The following is a 19,468-nucleotide window of genomic DNA, read 5'->3' on the forward strand; positions in this document are numbered from 1 at the left end:
AGAAGTGACCTTTGTCTGATACGTCCACAATATAAATTTAAATATAGGGCTGGATTCAATTCCGTGAATCTTCCGCGATACGGATTGAATCCAACACATTGTCTTCATACTCGTCCCGAAGGCGAAGTTGTCCGTAGAAAACTGTTCCAGTCTGATGTCTGGACGGCGCGTTCTTATTGGAGCGTTTAAAACCCACTTAAGATAGAAAACCAAATAAGGTCTAATCTCAAAATGTCATCTAAAAAAACATGTTCACTTTTTATTTATTTTTATTTACAGCTCTTTTTAAAACAATGTTGTTGTTGTTGTTGTTGTTGAGGCGGGGACATTTGTCTGTAAGTACAGTGAGATGTACTGTATGTGACAGAACTTGTTTTTGATGAGACATCCCCAACATCAATGTCATATACACTTTCAACTCCATTCATCCAGAGATTATAGTTGTCTGTAATTCTTCAGCAGAAAACCATTCCTCTCGTTTCTTTTTGTTGGCCACAGACAAAGGAAGAAAAAAAAACTGGTCAAAGTGTAACATTTTACAAAAACGGTAGTAGACAGAATTGTACAAAAACTGAAAATCTATACAGTTTTTAAAACAAAACTTTTTTCTTTTTTTGAGTGTGGACTCGATGTGGTTTTGTCCCGAAACGTCAAGTTCATTCGTTCAGTAGCTCTTGCAGACAGTTGGGTGATTTGAAGACCTCGGGGACTTCACTGTCTAGTTTACAGATCACCTTATAGATGGCCTTCTTCCAGGATGGGTCCACGTCCTTCCCTGCTACTATGGCGTTGAAAAACTCCCTCAGCGTCAGCTGGGACACTTCCAGGAACCGCTCTGGAACCTGAGAGAGAGAGACATAGAGAGAATGACATCACTAAAGGCATCAGGTTACACATGCACACACACACACACACACACACACACACACACACACACACACACACACACACACACACACACACACACGCATACTTGTACAGCTAACCTTGTGGGTACACACAATTCAGTCCCATTCAAAATAATATTTTCCTAACCCTAAACCTAACCCTAGCTCCTAACCCTAGCTCCTAACCCTAGCTCCTAAACCTAACCCTAGCTCCTAACCCTAACCCTAGCTCCTAACCCTAGCTCCTAACCCTAGCTCCTAAACCTAACCCTAGCTCCTAACCCTAACCCTAGCTCCTAACCCTAGCTCCTAAACCTAACCCTAGCTCCTAACCCTAGCTCCTAAGCCTAACCCTAGCTCCTAAGCCTAAACCTAAACCTAGCTCCTAAACAGAACCCTAGCTCCTAAACCTAACCCTAGCCCCTAAACCTAACCCCTAAACCTAACCCTAGCTCCTAACCCTAGCTCCTAAACCTAACCCTAGCTCCTAAACCTAACCCTAGCCCCTAAACCTAACCCTAGCTCCTAAACCTAACCCTAGCTCCTAAACCTAACCCTAGCCCCTAAACCTAACCCTAGCTCCTAACCCTAACTCTAGCTCCTAACCCTGGCCCCTAAACCTAACCCTAGCTCCTAACCCTAGCTTCTAAGCCTAACCCTAGCTCCTAAACCTAACCCTAGCCCCTAGCTCCTAACCCTAGCTCCTAAACCTAACCCTAGCTCCTAAACCTAACCCTAGCCCCTAAACCTAACCCTAGCTCCTAAACCTAACCCTAGCTCCTAAACCTAACCCTAGCCCCTAAAGCTAACCCTAGCTCCTAACCCTAGCTCCTAAACCTAACCCTAGCTCCTAAACCTAACCCTAGCCCCTAAACCTAACCCTAGCTCCGAACCCTAGCCCCTAAACCTAACCCTAGCTCCTAAACCTAACCCTAGCTCCTAAACCTAACCCTAGCCCCTAAACCTAACCCTAGCTCCTAACCCTAGCTCCTAAACCTAACTCTAGCTCCTAACCCTAGCCCCTAAACCTAACCCTAGCTCCTAACCCTAGCTTCTAAGCCTAACCCTAACCGTAACCCTAACCCTAAACCTAACCCTAGCTCCTAACCCTAGCTCCTAAACCTAACCCTAGCTCCTAACACTAGCCCCTAAACCTAACCCTAGCTCCTAACCCTAGCTCCTAAACCTAACCCTAGCTCCTAAACCTAACCCTAGCCCCTAAACCTAACCCTAGCTCCTAACCCTAGCTCCTAAACCTAACCCTAGCTCCTAACCCTAGCTCCTAAACCTAACCCTAGCTCCTAAACCTAACCCTAGCTCCTAAACCTAACCCTAGCTCCCAAACCTAACCCTAGCCTCTAAAGCTAACCCTAGCTCCTAAGCCTAACCCTAGCTCCTAACCCTAGCTCCTAACTCCTAAACCTAACCCTAGCTCCTAACCCTAGCTCCTAAACCTAACCCTAGCTCCTAAACCTAACCCTAGCCCCTAACCCTAGCTCCTAACCCTAGCTCCTAAACCTAACCCTAGCTCCTAACCCTAGCTCCTAAACCTAACCCTAGCTCCTAAACCTAACCCTAGCCCCTAAACCTAACCCTAGCTCCTAAACCTAACCCTAGTCCCTAAAGCTAACCCTAGCTCCTAAGCCTAAGCCTAACCCTAGCTCCTAACTCCTAAACCTAACCCTAGCTCCTAACCCTAGCTCCTAAACCTAACCCTAGCTCCTATCCCTTAATGTAACTCTAACTCTAATTTGAACCTTAACCCTAAACTCCCTAGAAATAGCATTTGACCTTGTGGGGACAAACAAAATGTCCCCTTGTTGGTCAAATTTTTGTTTGTTTACCATTCTTGTGGGGACTTCATGTCCACACACACGCACGCAGACAGAGAGAGTTGGGCAGGCAGACAAAGGGAGACAGATAGAGCCATCTGTAATTTGGACCTCTTTACAGGCCTGATTTACGATGGACAAGACAGATCTCTCTGTGTGTGTGTTAAGCCTATGATAGCTGTATTCCAGTGTTTAGTGGTCAACTAGGCCGCCCATAATGGATTAATCTTTACAATAGCCTACAACAGACTGTGTGTGTGTGTGTGTGTGTGTGTGTGTGTGTGTGTGTGTGTGTGTGTGTGTGTGTGTGTGTGTGAGTGATTGTGTTAGTGTGTGGGAGTGTGTGAAGACCAACAGCTGAGTGTCACCACAATAAGATGAGAGGTAACCAACAATTAAAGCCTCCAGCCAGCAGACAGAGACAAAAGGGTTTTGTGGCAAGAATAATTCTCTCTCTCTCTCTCTCTCTCTCTCTCTCAATTGAATTCAAATGGCTTACTGTGCAGGTGAAACATATGTTTACATTGTCAAAGCAAATGAAATAGATCATAAACTAAAGTGAAATAAACAATAAAAAACATGACACACTGTGGAATTTCACCCAGTAGATATGGGAGTTTATCAAAATTGGATTTGTTATCGAATTCTTTGTGGATCTGTGTAATCTGAGGGAAATATGTCTCTCTAATATGGTCATACATTGGGCAGGAGGTTAGGAAGTGCAGCTCAGTTTCCACCTCATTTTGTGGGCAGTGAGCACATAGCCTGTCTTCTCTTGAGAGCCATGTCTGCCTACGGCGGCCTTTCTCAATAGCAAGGCTATGCTCACTGAGTCTGTACATAGTCAAAGCATTCCTTAATTTGAGTCAAAAATTTTGGGATTTGGGTGATCAGTCCTTGGTTCCAAACATTGGGGAAGATGCCAGAGCTAAGGATGATGTTAAAGAGTAAAAGTATAGCCAATTGGAATGTGTTGTCTGTATATTTGATCATTTCATTGAGGATACCATCAACACCACAGGCCTTTTTGGTTTGGAGGGTTTGTATTTTGTCCTGTAGTTTATTCAATGTAATTGGAGAATCCAGTGGGTTCTGGAATCCAGTGGGTTCTGGTCGTCTTTAATAGTTGATTCTAAGATTTGTATTTGATCATGTATATGTTTTCGCTGTTTATTCCTTGTTTTAGAGCCAAAAAGATTGGAGAAGTGGTTTATCCATACATCTCCATTTTGGATAGATAATTCTTTGTGTTGTTGTTTGTTTAGTGTTTTCAAGTGGTTAGAGTCTATGGATTCTTCTTACATTGAGCTGATTTCTGAAATGCGGTTTCTTCTTTTTCCATAGTGTATTTCTGTATTGTTTTAGTGATTCACCATAGTGAAGGCGTAGACTCAGGTTTTCCGGGTCTCTATGTTTTTGGTTGGACAGGTTTCTCAATTTCTTTCTTAGGTTTTTGCATTCTTCATCAAAACATTTGTCATTGTTGTTCATTTTCTTCAGGTTTTCTGTTTGAAATGTTTAGATTTGATCAATTTATTTTCTTACGTTTTTGCATTCTTCATCAAATCATTTGTTATTGTTATTAAGTTTCTTTGGTTTTCTGTTTGACATATTTAGATTTGCTAGGGAAGCTGAGAGGTCAAATATACTGTTTAGATTTGCTAGGGAAGCTGAGAGGTCAAATATACTGTTTAGATTTGCTAGGGAAGCTGAGAGGTCAAATATACTGTTTAGATTTGCTAGGGAAGCTGAGAGGTCAAATATACTGTTTAGATTTGCTAGGGAAGCTGAGAGGTCAATATACTGTTTAGATTTGCTAGGGAAGCTGAGAGGTCAAATATACTGTTTAGATTTGCTAGGGAAGCTGAGAGGTCAAATATACTGTTTAGATTTGCTTAGGGAAGCTGAGAGGTCAAATATACTGTTTAGATTTGCTAGGGAAGCTGAGAGGTCAAGATATACTGTTTAGATTTGCTAGGGAAGCTGAGAGGTCAGATATACTGTTTAGATTTGCTAGGGAAGCTGAGAGGTCAGATATACTGTTTAGATTTGCTAGGGAAGCTGAGAGGTCAAATATACTGTTTAGATTTGCTAGGGAAGCTGAGAGGTCAAATATACTGTTTAGCTTTGCTAGGGAAGCTGAGAGGTCAAATATACTGTTTAGATTTGCTAGGGAAGCTGAGAGGTCAAATATACTGTTAGATTTGCTAGGAAGCTGAGAGGTCAAATATACTGTTTAGATTTGCTAGGGAAGCTGAGAGGTCAAATATACTGTTTAGATTTGCTAGGGAAGCTGAGAGGTCAAATATACTGTTTAGATTTGCTAGGGAAGCTGAGAGGTCAAATATACTGTTTAGATTTGCTAGGGAAGCTGAGAGGTCAAATATACTGTTTAGATTTGATAGGGAAGCTGAGAGGTCAAATATACTGTTTAGATTTGCTAGGGAAGCTGAGAGGTCAAATATACTGTTTAGATTTGCTAGGGAAGCTGAGAGGTCAAATATACTGTTTAGATTTGCTAGGGAAGCTGAGAGGTCAATATACTGTTTAGATTTGCTAGGGAAGCTGAGAGGTCAAATATACTGTTTAGATTTGCTAGGGAAGCTGAGAGGTCAAATATACTGTTTAGATTTGCTAGGGAAGCTGAGAGGTCAAATATACTGTTTAGATTTGCTAGGGAAGCTGAGAGGTCAAATATACTGTTTAGATTTGCTAGGGAAGCTGAGAGGTCAGATATACTGTTTAGATTTGCTAGGGAAGCTGAGAGGTCAAATATACTGTTTAGATTTGCTAGGGAAGCTGAGAGGTCAGATATACTGTTTAGATTTGCTAGGGAAGCTGAGAGGTCAAATATACTGTTTAGATTTGCTAGGGAAGCTGAGAGGTCAAATATACTGTTTAGCTTTGCTAGGGAAGCTGAGAGGTCAAATATACTGTTTAGATTTGCTAGGGAAGCTGAGAGGTCAAATATACTGTTTAGATTTGCTAGGGAAGCTGAGAGGTCAAATATACTGTTTAGATTTGCTAGGGAAAGCTGAGAGGTCAAATATACTGTTTAGATTTGCTAGGGAAGCTGAGAGGTCAAATATACTGTTTAGATTTGCTAGGGAAGCTGAGAGGTCAAATATACTGTTTAGATTTGATAGGGAAGCTGAGAGGTCAAATATACTGTTTAGATTTGCTAGGGAAGCTGAGAGGTCAAATATACTGTTTAGATTTGCTAGGGAAGCTGAGAGGTCAAATATACTGTTTAGATTTGCTAGGGAAGCTGAGAGGTCAAATATACTGTTTAGATTTGCTAGGGAAGCTGAGAGGTCAAATATACTGTTTAGATTTGCTAGGGAAGCTGAGAGGTCAAATATACTGTTTAGATTTGCTAGGGAAGCTGAGAGGTCAAATATACTGTTTAGATTTGCTAGGGAAGCTGAGAGGTCAAATATACTGGTTTAGATTTGCTAGGGAAGCTGAGAGGTCAGATATACTGTTTAGATTTGCTAGGGAAGCTGAGAGGTCAAATATACTGTTTAGATTTGCTAGGGAAGCTGAGAGGTCAGATATACTGTTTAGATTTGCTAGGGAAGCTGAGAGGTCAAATATACTGTTTAGATTTGCTAGGGAAGCTGAGAGGTCAAATATACTGTTTAGCTTTGCTAGGGAAGCTGAGAGGTCAAATATACTGTTTAGATTTGCTAGGGAAGCTGAGAGGTCAAATATACTGTTTAGATTTGCTAGGGAAGCTGAGAGGTCAAATATACTGTTTAGATTTGATAGGGAAGCTGAGAGGTCAAATATACTGTTTAGATTTGCTAGGGAAGCTGAGAGGTCAAATATACTGTTTAGATTTGCTAGGGAAGCTGAGAGGTCAAATATACTGTTTAGATTTGCTAGGGAAGCTGAGAGGTCAAATATACTGTTTAGATTTGCTAGGGAAGCTGAGAGGTCAAATATACTGTTTAGATTTGCTAGGGAAGCTGAGAGGTCAAATATACTGTTTAGATTTGCTAGGGAAGCTGAGAGGTCAAATATACTGTTTAGATTTGCTAGGGAAGCTGAGAGGTCAAATATACTGTTTAGATTTGCTAGGGAAGCTGAGAGGTCAGATATACTGTTTAGATTTGCTAGGGAAGCTGAGAGGTCAAATATACTGTTTAGATTTGCTAGGGAAGCTGAGAGGTCAGATATACTGTTTAGATTTGCTAGGGAAGCTGAGAGGTCAAATATACTGTTTAGATTTGCTAGGGAAGCTGAGAGGTCAAATATACTGTTTAGCTTTGCTAGGGAAGCTGAGAGGTCAAATATACTGTTTAGATTTGCTAGGGAAGCTGAGAGGTCAAATATACTGTTTAGATTTGCTAGGGAAGCTGAGAGGTCAAATATACTGTTTAGATTTTCTACTGCCAAGTTCACACCTTCACTAATACAATGGAATGTTTTGTCCTGGAAGTTGTCTAAAAGGGATTGAATTTGTTGTTGCCTAATTGTTTTTTGGTAGGTTTCCACATTACATTCCTTCCATCTATAGCATTTCTTAAAATTACTCAGGCTTCGACGCCTCTCTCTCTCTCTTTGTCTCTCTCTCTCTCTCTCTCTCCCTCTCTCGCTCTCTCTCTGTCTCTCTCTCTCTCTCTGTCTCTCTGTCTCTCTCTCTCTCTCTGTCTCTCTCTCTCTCTCTCTCTGTCTCTCTCTCTCTCTCTCTCTCTCTCTCTCTCTCTCTTTCTCTGTGTACTCAAGTGAATGACCCCCAACCCCCGGACACACACACATCATTCTTTCTTCCTCAAATCAAACTTCCTTTGGGCAATCCCTCTCGTACCCAGTGTCCAGTTATCTCACTGGCTCCTAAGGTGTCTGTGTGTGTGTGTGTATGTGTGTGCAGAACAGCTGTCTCTGACAGAGTCTCAGTAACAAAGATGCGTCCTTCAGACCGTCATGTGATATGAGGGGCTGCCTCACGGTCAGATGACCCTGGCTATTGTCTCACACACACACACACACACACACACACACACACACACACACACACACACACACACACACACACACACACACACACACAGTCCGCGTGACTCCAATCAGTCTCAGTAACAAAGACATTGCCTTCATCTTCGAGAATGCTTGAATGCATTCACACACACAAACACACACACTCTCTAAAGACACACACACACACAAACTCTCTAAAGACACACACACACTGCTGCCAATCTCAATGCCGTTCACCCTCTGTCTTAGACAAAGACACCTGCCATCCCAGTTTAGTGTAATTATAGCTATCTGTCAGACCCACTGATAACTTGCTCTATAAGTTAACATAATCACTACCTTTCTCTACTCTGAGGAAGAGAGGAGAAGAGATGAGGGGGAAGAGAGGAAAGGGAGAGGAAGTAAAGAGAGGGAAGAAAGGATGGGAGAGGAGAAAGGGAGGATAGAAGTGGAGGGGAGGCAGAGGAGGATAGAAGTGGGAGAGAGAAAGAGAGAGAGAGAGAGATGAGGGAAGGAGAGAGGGAGATGAGGGAAGGAGAGAGATGATGGAAGGAGAGAGAGATGAGGGAAGGAGAGAGAGATGAGGGAAGGAGAGAGAGATGAGGGAAGGAGAGAGAGAGGAAAGAGGGTGAAAGTGAGGGGGATTGTAGGAGGGAAGGAGAGAGGAGAGAGGGTGAAAGCGAGGGGGATTGTAGGAGGGAAGAAGGAGAAGAGGGAGGGTGAAAGCGAGGGGGATTGTAGGAGGGAAGGAGAGAGAGAGAGGAGAGAAGGTGAAAGCGAGGGGGGATGGTAGGAGGGAAGGAGAGAGAGAGAGGGAGAGAGAGGAGAGAGGGTGAAAGCGAGGGGGGATGGTAGGAGGGAAGGAGAGAGAGGGAGAGAGAGAGGAGAGAGGGTGAAAGTGAGGGGGATGGTTGGAGGGAAGGAGAGAGAGAGAGAGGGAGAGAGAGAGGAAAGAGGGTGAAAGCGAGGGGGATTGTAGGAGGGAAGGAGAGAGAGGGTGAAAGCGAGGGGGGATGGTAGGAGGGAAGGAGAGAGAGAGAGGGAGAGAGAGAGGAGAGGGGGTGAAAGCGAGGGGGGATGGTAGGAGGGAAGGAGAGAGAGAGAGGGAGAGAGAGAGGAGAGGGGGTGAAAGCGAGGGGGATGGTAGGAGGGAAGGAGAGAGAGGGTGAAAGCGAGGGGGGATGGTAGGAGGGAAGGAGAGAGAGAGAGGGAGAGAGAGAGGAGAGAGAGAGAGGAGAGAGGGTGAAAGCGAGGGGGGATGGTAGGAGGGAAGGAGAGAGAGAGAGGAGAGAGAGAGAGGAGAGGGGGTGAAAGCGAGGGGGGATGGTAGGAGGGAAGGAGAGAGAGAGAGGAGAGAGGGTGAAAGCGAGGGGGATTGTAGGAGGGAAGGAGAGAGAGGAGAGAGGGTGAAAGCGAGGGGGATTGTAGGAGGGAGAGAAATACATAAAAAGGGAGAGCTCCCCAGTGTTCAAGTAGACACAACATGTGTGTTTAATTGATTGTTCTCTGGGCTAGAGAGATATTGATCACAGACACTCACACACACCTAGAACACTTTAAAACACACACGTACGCACATGCACGCAAGCACAGACACACACACACACACACAAGCCCCTCCATCGCAGAGGAAACAGTGACCGGTCTTTTCATCAGTAAAAGAGAGAAGGTAAAGAGTTAAAGAAGAGGAATATGGAGAGTTTTCTCTAACAGGGTGGGAACTAATCACATAGGAAACAAGACAGTCCTGAAACAAGACAGTCCTGAAACAAGACAGTCCTGAAACAAGACAGTCCTGAAACAAGACAGTCCTGAATCTTGACAGTCCTGAAACAAGACAGTCCTGAAACGTGAGTGTGTGAACCTTCCGTAGCCTCGAGGCGTGTGTGTGTGTGTGTGCTCCTTTGAATTGTAGACTAAAAGAAAAATGAGACCCTCCTCTTTAAGCTCCCCAAAATGCCACCCCTCTCCATACCCCCTAGGCCAAGCCCCACAAACCCTCTTCTCTCTCTCTGTGTGTGTGTGTGTGTGTGTGTGTGTGTGTGTGTGTGTGTGTGTGTGTGTGTGTGTGTGTGTGTGTGTGTGTGTGTGTGTGTGTGTGTGTGTGTGTGTGTGTGTGTGTGCGCGCGTGTCTGCCAACTTTGAAAGAACATCTATTCTTCCAACTAGTCAATCTCCAAGACGATTTTAGTCGATCTTCAAGACATTTCTAGTCGATCTTCAAGACATTTCTAGTCGATCTTCAAGACATTTCTAGTCGATCTTCAAGACATTTCTAGTCGATCGCCAAGACATTTCTAGTCGATCTCCAAGACATTTCTAGTCGATCGCCAAGACATTTCTAGTCGATCGCCAAGACATTTCTAGTCGATCTTCAAGACATTTCTAGTCGATCTCCAAGACATTTCTAGTCGATCGCCAAGACATTTCTAGTCGATCGCCAAGACATTTCTAGTCGATCGCCAAGACATTTCTAGTCCATCTCCAAGACATTTCTAGTCCATCTCCAAGACATTTCTAGTCCATCTCCAAGACATTTCTAGTCCATTTCCAAGACATTTCTAGTCCATCTCCAAGACATTTCTGTAAATTAAAAACAACGATAAAGTCTTGCGTTCCTTCCTTTTTTCCCACGCTGTTGGAAAAGTGTTCCCATTTTGAAGGAGAGCAAATCAAGTGCACCTATAGGCCTATCGCTAGCCAATCAGATGGCTGAGATCACTGTGTCTGCACTGTTTCCTCTCTCCAGACACTATAGAAGAAGCCTAAAATAGGGCTGCAACTAGCTAATGACCATCAGGTCACTAATGGCCTGGTACTCAGGGCTCTACTGTCCCTCCATCAGGTCCTAATGGCCTGGTACTCAGGGCTCTATTGTCCTTCCATCAGGTCCTAATGGCCTGGTACTCAGGGATCTACTGTCCCTCCATCAGGTCCTAATGGCCTGGTACTCAGGGCTCTATTGTCCCTCCATCAGGTCCTAATGGCCTGCTTACTCAGGGCTCTAATGTCCCTCCATCAGGTTCTAATGGCCTGGTACTCAGGGCTCTATTGTCCCTGCATCAGGTCCTAATGGCCTGCTTACTCAGGGCTCTAATGTCCCTCCATCAGGTTCTAATGGCCTGGTACTCAGGGCTCTATTGTCCCTCCATCAGGTCCTAATGGCCTGCTTACTCAGGGCTCTATTGTCCCTCTAACCACTCTGACATGAATGCAAATGCGAACAAAAATCAACAGAACAGCATCTTTAAATACTCACTTCACTGAAAAAGCAGTTGAAACAGGAAGTGGAGATGCTGACGGTGCTGCAGCACCTCTGAATATTCAGAATAATAATATTTTTCAAAATATATATATTGAAATTATTTATTTATTTTTATTTATTTTTATTTTATTTATTTATATTTTTAAACGTGTTTGCACAAAAAGTAAATAAAAATAAATAAAAATAAATAAATAAATAATTTCAAAAAGTAGTGCCCTTTACTAGTATTTACAGACCGATGTAGACATCTGTAATCCTCCAAACGAGCTTCAACGCCCTACAACTCTCCTTCCGTGGCCTCCAACTGCTTTTAAATGCAGGTAAAACTAAATGCATGCTGTTCAACCAATCGCTGCCCGCACCAACCCACCCGACTAGCATCACTACTCTGGACGGTTCTGACTTAGAATATGTGGACAACTATAAATACCTAGGTGTCTGGTTCGACTGTAAACTCTTTCCAATCTCACATTAAGCATCTCCAATCCAAAGTTAAATATATAATTGGCTTCCTATTTCGCAACAAAAGCATCCTTCACTCACGCTGCCAAACATACCCTCGTAAAACTGACTATCCTACTGATCCTCGACTTTGGCGATGTCATCTACAAAATAGCTTCCAACACTCTACTCAGCAAACTGGATGCAGTCTATCACAGTGCCATCCGTTTTATCACCAAAGCCCCATATACAACCCACCACTGCGACCTGTATGCTCTCGTTGGTTCGCCCTCGCTACATATTCGTCGCCAAACCCACTGGCTCCAGGTCATCTATAAGTCTTTGCTAGGTAAAGCCCCGCCTTATCTCAGCTCACTGGTCACCATAGCAACACCCCCCCGTAGCACGCGCTCCAGCAGGTATATTTCACTGGTCATCCCGAAAGCCAATTACTCCTTTGGCCGCCTTTTCTTCCAGTTCTCTGCTGCCAATGACTGGAACGAACTGCAAAAATCACTGAAGTTGGAGTCTTTATATCTCCCTCACTAACTTCAAAGCATCAGCTGTCAGAGCAGCTTACCGATCGCTGCAGCTGTGCACAGCCCATCTGTAAATAGCCCATCCAACCAACTACCTACCTCATCCCCATATGTGTTTTTGTTTTTCTGCTCTTTTACACACCAGTATATCTACTTGCACATCCTCATCTGCAGATCCATCACTCCAGCCACTATTGGCCTATTTATTGCCTTACCTCCTCAATTTATTTGCACAAACTGTATACAGATTTTTAAAATTTGTGTTATTGACTGTGTGTTTGTTCTACTGTATTATTGACTGTGTTTGTTCTACTGTGTTATTGACTGTGTTTGTTCTACTGTGTTATTGACTGTGTTTGTTCTACTGTGTTATTGACTGTGTTTGTTCTACTGTATTATTGACTGTGTTTGTTTATCTCATGTGTAACTCTGTTGTTGTTGTTTGTGTCGCACTGCTTTGCTTTATCTTGGCCAGATCGCAGTTGTAAATGAGAACTTGCTCTCAACTGGCCTACCTGGTTAAATAAAGGTGCTGGTTGAGAGAATGCCAAGAGTGTGCAAAGCTGTCATCCAGACAAAGGGTGGCTACTTTGAAGAATCTCAAATATAAACTACATTTTGAACAGATAATTATCAGACTCAAATTACAAAGGCTGGCAAACACTCAAATACAAGTTGGTTTGAACTTTTTCACAAAAGTAGTGCACTGGGCCTTTACTTGTCCTGTATTAGTGGATATAGATGTCTTTAGTGGACTGATATAGGGGACTGATATAGTGGACTGATATAGTGGACTGATATAGATGTCTTCAGCGTCCTGTATTAGTGGACTGATATAGTGGACTGATATAGATGTCTTCAGCGTCCTGTATTAGTGGACTGATATAGTGGACTGATATAGATGTCTTCAGCGTCCTGTATTAGTGGACTGATATAGTGGACTGATATAGATGTCTTCAGCGTCCGTCTGGGGGATAGTTCCTTTAGTGGACTGATATAGTGGACTGATATAGATGTCTTCAGCGTCCTGTATTAGTGGACTGATATAGTGGACTGATATAGATGTCTTCAGCGTCCTGTATTAGTGGACTGATATAGTGGACTGATATAGATGTCTTCAGCGTCCTGTATTAGTGGACTGATATAGTGGGACTGATATAGATGTCTTCAGCGTCCTGTATTAGTGGACTGATATAGATGTCTTCAGCGTCCTGTATTAGTGGACTGATATAGTGGACTGATATAGATGTCTTCAGCGTCCTGTATTAGTGGACTGATATAGTGGACTGATATAGATGTCTTCAGCGTCCTGTATTAGTGGACTGATATAGTGGACTGATATAGATGTCTTCAGCGTCCTGTATTAGTGGACTGATATAGTGGAATGATATAGATGTCTTCAGCGTCCTGTATTAGTGGACTGATATAGATGTCTTCAGCGTCCTGTATTAGTGGACTGATATAGTGGACTGATATAGATGTCTTCAGCGTCCTGTATTAGTGGACTGATATAGTGGACTGATATAGATGTCTTCAGCGTCCTGTATTAGTGGACTGATATAGTGGACTGATATAGATGTCTTCAGCGTCCTGTATTAGTGGACTGATATAGTGGACTGATAGATGTCTTCAGCGTCCTGTATTAGTGGACTGATATAGTGGACTGATATAGATGTCTTCAGCGTCCTGTATTAGTGGACTGATATAGTGGACTGATATAGATGTCTTCAGCGTCCTGTATTAGTGGACTGATATAGTGGACTGATATAGATGTCTTCAGCGTCCTGTATTAGTGGACTGATATAGTGGACTGATATAGATGTCTTCAGCGTCCTGTATTAGTGGACTGATATAGTGGACTGATATAGATGTCTTCAGCGTCCTGTATTAGTGGACTGATATAGTGGACTGATATAGATGTCTTCAGCGTCCTGTATTAGTGGACTGATATAGTGGACTGATATAGATGTCTTCAGCGTCCTGTATTAGTGGACTGATATAGATGTCTTCAGCGTCCTGTATTAGTGGACTGATAGTGGACTGATATAGATGTCTTCAGCGTCCTGTATTAGTGGACTGATATAGTGGACTGATATAGATGTCTTCAGCGTCCTGTATTAGTGGACTGATATAGTGGACTGATATAGATGTCTTCAGCGTCCTGTATTAGTGGACTGATATAGTGGACTGATATAGATGTCTTCAGCGTCCTGTATTAGTGGACTGATATAGTGGACTGATATAGATGTCTTCAGCGTCCTGTATTAGTGGACTGATATAGTGGACTGATATAGATGTCTTCAGCGTCCTGTATTAGTGGACTGATATAGTGGACTGATATAGATGTCTTCAGCGTCCTGTATTAGTGGACTGATATAGTGGACTGATATAGATGTCTTCAGCGTCCTGTATTAGTGGACTGATATAGTGGACTGATATAGATGTCTTCAGCGTCCTGTATTAGTGGACTGATATAGTGGACTGATATAGATGTCTTCAGCGTCCTGTATTAGTGGACTGATATAGTGGACTGATATAGATGTCTTCAGCGTCCTGTATTAGTGGACTGATATAGATGTCTTCAGCGTCCTGTATTAGTGGACTGATATAGTGGACTGATATAGATGTCTTCAGCGTCCTGTATTAGTGGACTGATATAGATGTCTTCAGCGTCCTGTATTAGTGGACTGATATAGTGGACTGATATAGATGTCTTCAGCGTCCTGTATTAGTGGACTGATATAGTGGACTGATATAGATGTCTTCAGCGTCCTGTATTAGTGGACTGATATAGTGGACTGATATAGATGTCTTCAGCGTCCTGTATTAGTGGACTGATATAGTGGACTGATATAGATGTCTTCAGCGTCCTGTATTAGTGGACTGATATAGTGGACTGATATAGATGTCTTCAGCGTCCTGTATTAGTGGACTGATATAGTGGACTGATATAGATGTCTTCAGCGTCCTGTATTAGTGGACTGATATAGTGGACTGATATAGATGTCTTCAGCGTCCTGTATTAGTGGACTGATATAGATGTCTTCAGCGTCCTGTATTAGTGGACTGATATAGTGGACTGATATAGATGTCTTCAGCGTCCTGTATTAGTGGACTGATATAGTGGACTGATATAGATGTCTTCAGCGTCCTGTATTAGTGGACTGATATAGTGGACTGATATAGATGTCTTCAGCGTCCTGTATTAGTGGACTGATATAGTGGACTGATATAGATGTCTTCAGCGCGGGCAAAACCGTTTCTGCCCCCCCCCCCCACCCCTGTCAGCAAAAAATAAAAATCACAGCACACCCACCCCAAACTACTTCCTGCAGTTTTTTGAGTTCAACAACAGGTTGAAATTGAGTGGAAAACCTGGTCTTTGTGGACGTCGTTTCAAAGCCAAACACAAGGACATAGACAGTGCTTTGTCAGGTGATGATCACTTCAAAACAACCCCTGTGTAAATTGAGTTTATGTATAGGCATATACATTAAACCAATCCTGAATTAAACCCTGAAAATAAAATAAGGATTGTGCCAATATAAAATACATAGCCTACTGGATACTACTTCACTGCAGGGAAAAAACATGACAAGAAAACTGATTTAAGAGGCCTTTGGTAGATAATTGGTTAATTAGCCTATACTCCAAAATGAAACATATTCCAGTAATCTCCTTGGGATTATTATGCATATTGGATGGACTGGTTGCTATGGACTCATGCTAGGCCCCAAACTGTGAACCGAACGTACAGGCCTAGGTGATGCTGCTGATGCAGAGTTAGCCTACAACTACTGTGAATTTTTGATTTGATTTTGAATAGCCTAGAAATAGTTTTAAAAATATATATTTTCATAAATAATAGGCTGACACATTACCTTTAACTACTAAATATCGCATAAATAATAGACTGAGACATTACCTTTAACTACTAAATATATCTTAAATAATAGGCTGACACATTACCTTTAACTACTAAATATCTCATAAATAATAGGCTGACACATTACCTTTAACTACTAAATATATCTTAAATAATAGACTGAGACATTACCTTTAACTACTAAATATATCTTAAATAATAGACTGAGACATTACCTTTAATTACCATACCCACTTCAAATACATCCCCCTGTTTCTGTTTCTGCCCATTTGATAATGGGCCATTTTAAATCGAAAAAACTAATTTGACATATTAGTAAAGATAAGATTATATTGAGAATTTTCTGATGGGTGAAAATATGATCACTTGACGAGAGAACAGCGTGTGCAGCCTGAGGGAAGGAACGGAGAGAAATTTTTTGTGTGACTTTTTCAAATAGTGAATACACTATAGTTACACCTTGCAGCCCATCTATACAGTATATACAAAAGTATGTGGACACCCCTTCAAATTAGTGGATTCGGCTATTTCAGCAACACCCGTTTGCTTACAGGTGTGTCAAATCGAGCACACAGCCATGCAATCTCCATAGACAAACACTGGCAGAAGATTGGCCCTTACTGAAGAGCTCAGTGACTTTCAACGTGGCATCGTAATGGGATGCCACCTTTCCAACAAGTCAGTTCATCATATTTCTGCCCGCGACGTGGTAGGCCACACAAGCTCACAGAAAGGGACCACCGAGTGCTGAAGATTATAGCGTGTAAAAACTTCTGTCCTCGCTTGCAACACTCACTACCGAGTTCCAAACTGCCTCTGGAAGCAACCTCAGCACAAGAACTGTTTGTTGGGTTCTTCATGAAATGGGTTTCCATGGCCGAGCAGCCGCACACAAGCCTAAGATCACCATGAGCAATGCCAAGCATCGGGCTGGAGTGGTGTAAAGCTCACCGCCATTGGACTCTGTAGCAGTGGAAACTCTCTCTCTGGAGTGATGAATCACCCTTCACCATCTGGCAGTCCGAAGGACAAATCTGGGTTTGGCGGATACCAGGAGAACGCTACCTGCCCGAATGCATAGTGCCAACTGTAAAGTTTGGTGGAGGAGGTTCGGGCCTCTTAGTTCCACTGAAGGAGAATCTTAACGCTACGGCATACAATAACATTCTGTGCTTCCAACTTTGTGGCAAATGTTTGGGGAAGGCCCTTTCCTGTTTCAGCAGGACAATACCCCCAGTGCACAAAGTGAGGTCCGTACAGAAATGGTTTGTCGAGATCGCTGTGGAAGAACTTGATTGATCTGCACAGAGCCCTGACCTTAACCCCATCGAACACCTTTGGGATGAATTGGAACGCCGACTGCGAGCCAGGCCTAATCGGCCTACATCAATGTCAGACCTCAGTAATGTTCTTGTGGCTGAATGGAAGCAAGTCCCCCTGCAGCAAGTTTCCATCATCGAGTAGAAAGCCTTCCCAGAAGAGTAGAGGCTGTTATAGCAGCAATGTTCCATCATCTAGAGGAAAGCCTTCCCAGAAGAGTGGAGGCTGTTATAGCAGCAATGTTCCAACATCTAGTGGAAAGCCTTCCCAGAAGATTGGAGGCTGTTATAGCAGCAATGTTCCAACATCTAGTGGAAAGCCTTCCCAGAAGATTGGAGGCTGTTATAGCAGCAATGTTCCAACATCTAGTGGAAAGCCTTCCCAGAAGAGTGGAGGCTGTTATAGCAGCAATGTTCCAACATCTAGTGGAAAGCCTTCCCAGAAGAGTGGAGGCTGTTATAGCAGCAATGTTCCTACATCTAGTGGAAAGCCTTCCCAGAAGAGTGGAGGCTGTTATAGCAGCAATGTTCCAACATCTAGTGGAAAGCCTTCCCAGAAGAGTGGAGGCTGTTATAGCAGCAATGTTCCAACATCTAGTGGAAAGCCTTCCCAGAAGAGTAGAGGCTGTTATAGCAGCAATGTTCCAACATCTAGTGGAGAGCCTTCCCAGAAGAGTGGAGGCTGTTATAGCAGCAATGTTCCTACATCTAGTGGAAAGCCTTCCCAGAAGAGTAGAGGCTGTTATAGCAGCTAGGGGTGGACCAATTTTGAAATGAGATGTTCGATGAGCAGGTGTCCACATACTTTTGGTCGTGTAGTGTATGTGTATTCTAAGCTTTGTATCATTCCCAACTAAAGTTGCCAAATAAATCTAATTCTAGCATATAGTACTTGTTTCAAATGATCCCTTTTACGCATAAAAAATACCCACTTCAAAAACACAGTCCCGACAGCCTATGGCATGGCTCATAGCCAGATAACATATGGCATGGCTTATAGCCAGATAACATACAGTAGGCCAACTCATATTCTGTTCTTCTGAGATACAGACTACAAGCAGCACTGCAGCGGTATGAAATCGCTCCTCCATTTCCTGTTGGCTAAATTAGAATTGTTCGCCTTCATTTCAGTTTATGTGACAAAACAAGCAAGTATAGTGCAGAAAATGGTCTTTCAATGAGTATGACAGCTCTCTTACACACATTTCTCTCAGGTGACTGAGAGGTGACTCTCTCTCTCCTCCTGTCTCTCTGTCTCTCTCTCTGTCTCTCTCTCTTTGTCTCTCTGTCTCTCTCTTTGTCTCTCTCTCTCTCTCTCTGTCTCTCTCCGTCTCTCTCTCTCTCTCTGTCTCTCTCTGTCTCTCTCTGCTCTCTCTCTCTCTCTCTCTCTCTCTCTCTCTCTCTCTCTCTGTCTCTCTCTCTCTCTCTCTCTCTCTCTCTCTCTCTCTCTCTCTCTCTCTCTCTCTCTCTCTCTCTCTCTCTCTCTCTCTCTCTCTCTCTCTCTCTCTCTCTGTCTCTCTCTCTCTCTCTCTCTCTCTCTCTCTCTGTCTCTCTCTCTCTCTCTGTCTCTCTCTCTCTCTCTCTCTCTCTCTCCTACCTCTCCCTCTCTCTCTCTCTCTCTCTCTCTCTCTACCTCTCCCTCTCTCTTCATTTCTATTCATGTATTTTCTGAGTGGATAGGCCAGCTATTAGGGAACAAAGAGATTCATATTTGGGAGGAAGAGAGGGAGGAATGCAAGGAAAGAGCTAGAAGAAAGGTAAAGAAAGGGGGGAGAGGTTGAACAACCTAAAAGGGGAGGGAGGAGCGGAAAGAGAAGGGAGAAGGTAATGAAGTTTCTTTACTTACCTCAGCTTGTCTCACACACACACACACACACACAACACACACACACACACACACACACACACACACACACACACACACACACCACACACACACACACACACACACACACACACACACACACATACATACACACACATACACACACACATACACACACACACACACACACACATACACACACACACACACACACACACACATACACACACACATACACACACACACACACACACACACATACACACACACACACACACACATACACACATACACACATACACACACACACACACAATGAAGTCATTAAAAAGTTTAGAACGTAAAGAGTGAATGAGAAAGGGACTAAAGGAAAAGACAAACGACAACAAAGTATTCTACGTGGAGAGGAGAGGAGAGGAGGAGAGGAGAGGTACGGGTGGATAGGAGGAGAAGAGAGGAGAGGAGAGGTACGGGTGGATAGGAGGAGAAGA

At 43.2% G+C, this 19,468-nt stretch overlaps 1 protein-coding gene across 2 annotated transcripts in view; it reads right to left on the bottom strand.

The window, feature by feature from the left end:
• Positions 1 to 212: 212 nt before the first annotated feature.
• The window catches only part of LOC109885358 (prospero homeobox protein 1), a 79,150-nt gene continuing 59,894 nt past the window's right edge, over positions 213 to 19,468 (bottom strand). For both annotated transcript variants that reach the window (XM_031787718.1, XM_031787719.1), the window contains exon 7: positions 213 to 842. In XM_031787718.1, the coding sequence (XP_031643578.1) occupies positions 657 to 842 (186 nt within the window). In that variant the 3' untranslated portion in view covers positions 213 to 656. The remainder of the gene's footprint in view (positions 843 to 19,468) is intronic.

This window comes from Oncorhynchus kisutch, linkage group LG14 (assembly GCF_002021735.2).
Source record: "Oncorhynchus kisutch isolate 150728-3 linkage group LG14, Okis_V2, whole genome shotgun sequence".
Taxonomy (NCBI): Eukaryota; Metazoa; Chordata; class Actinopteri; order Salmoniformes; family Salmonidae; genus Oncorhynchus; species Oncorhynchus kisutch.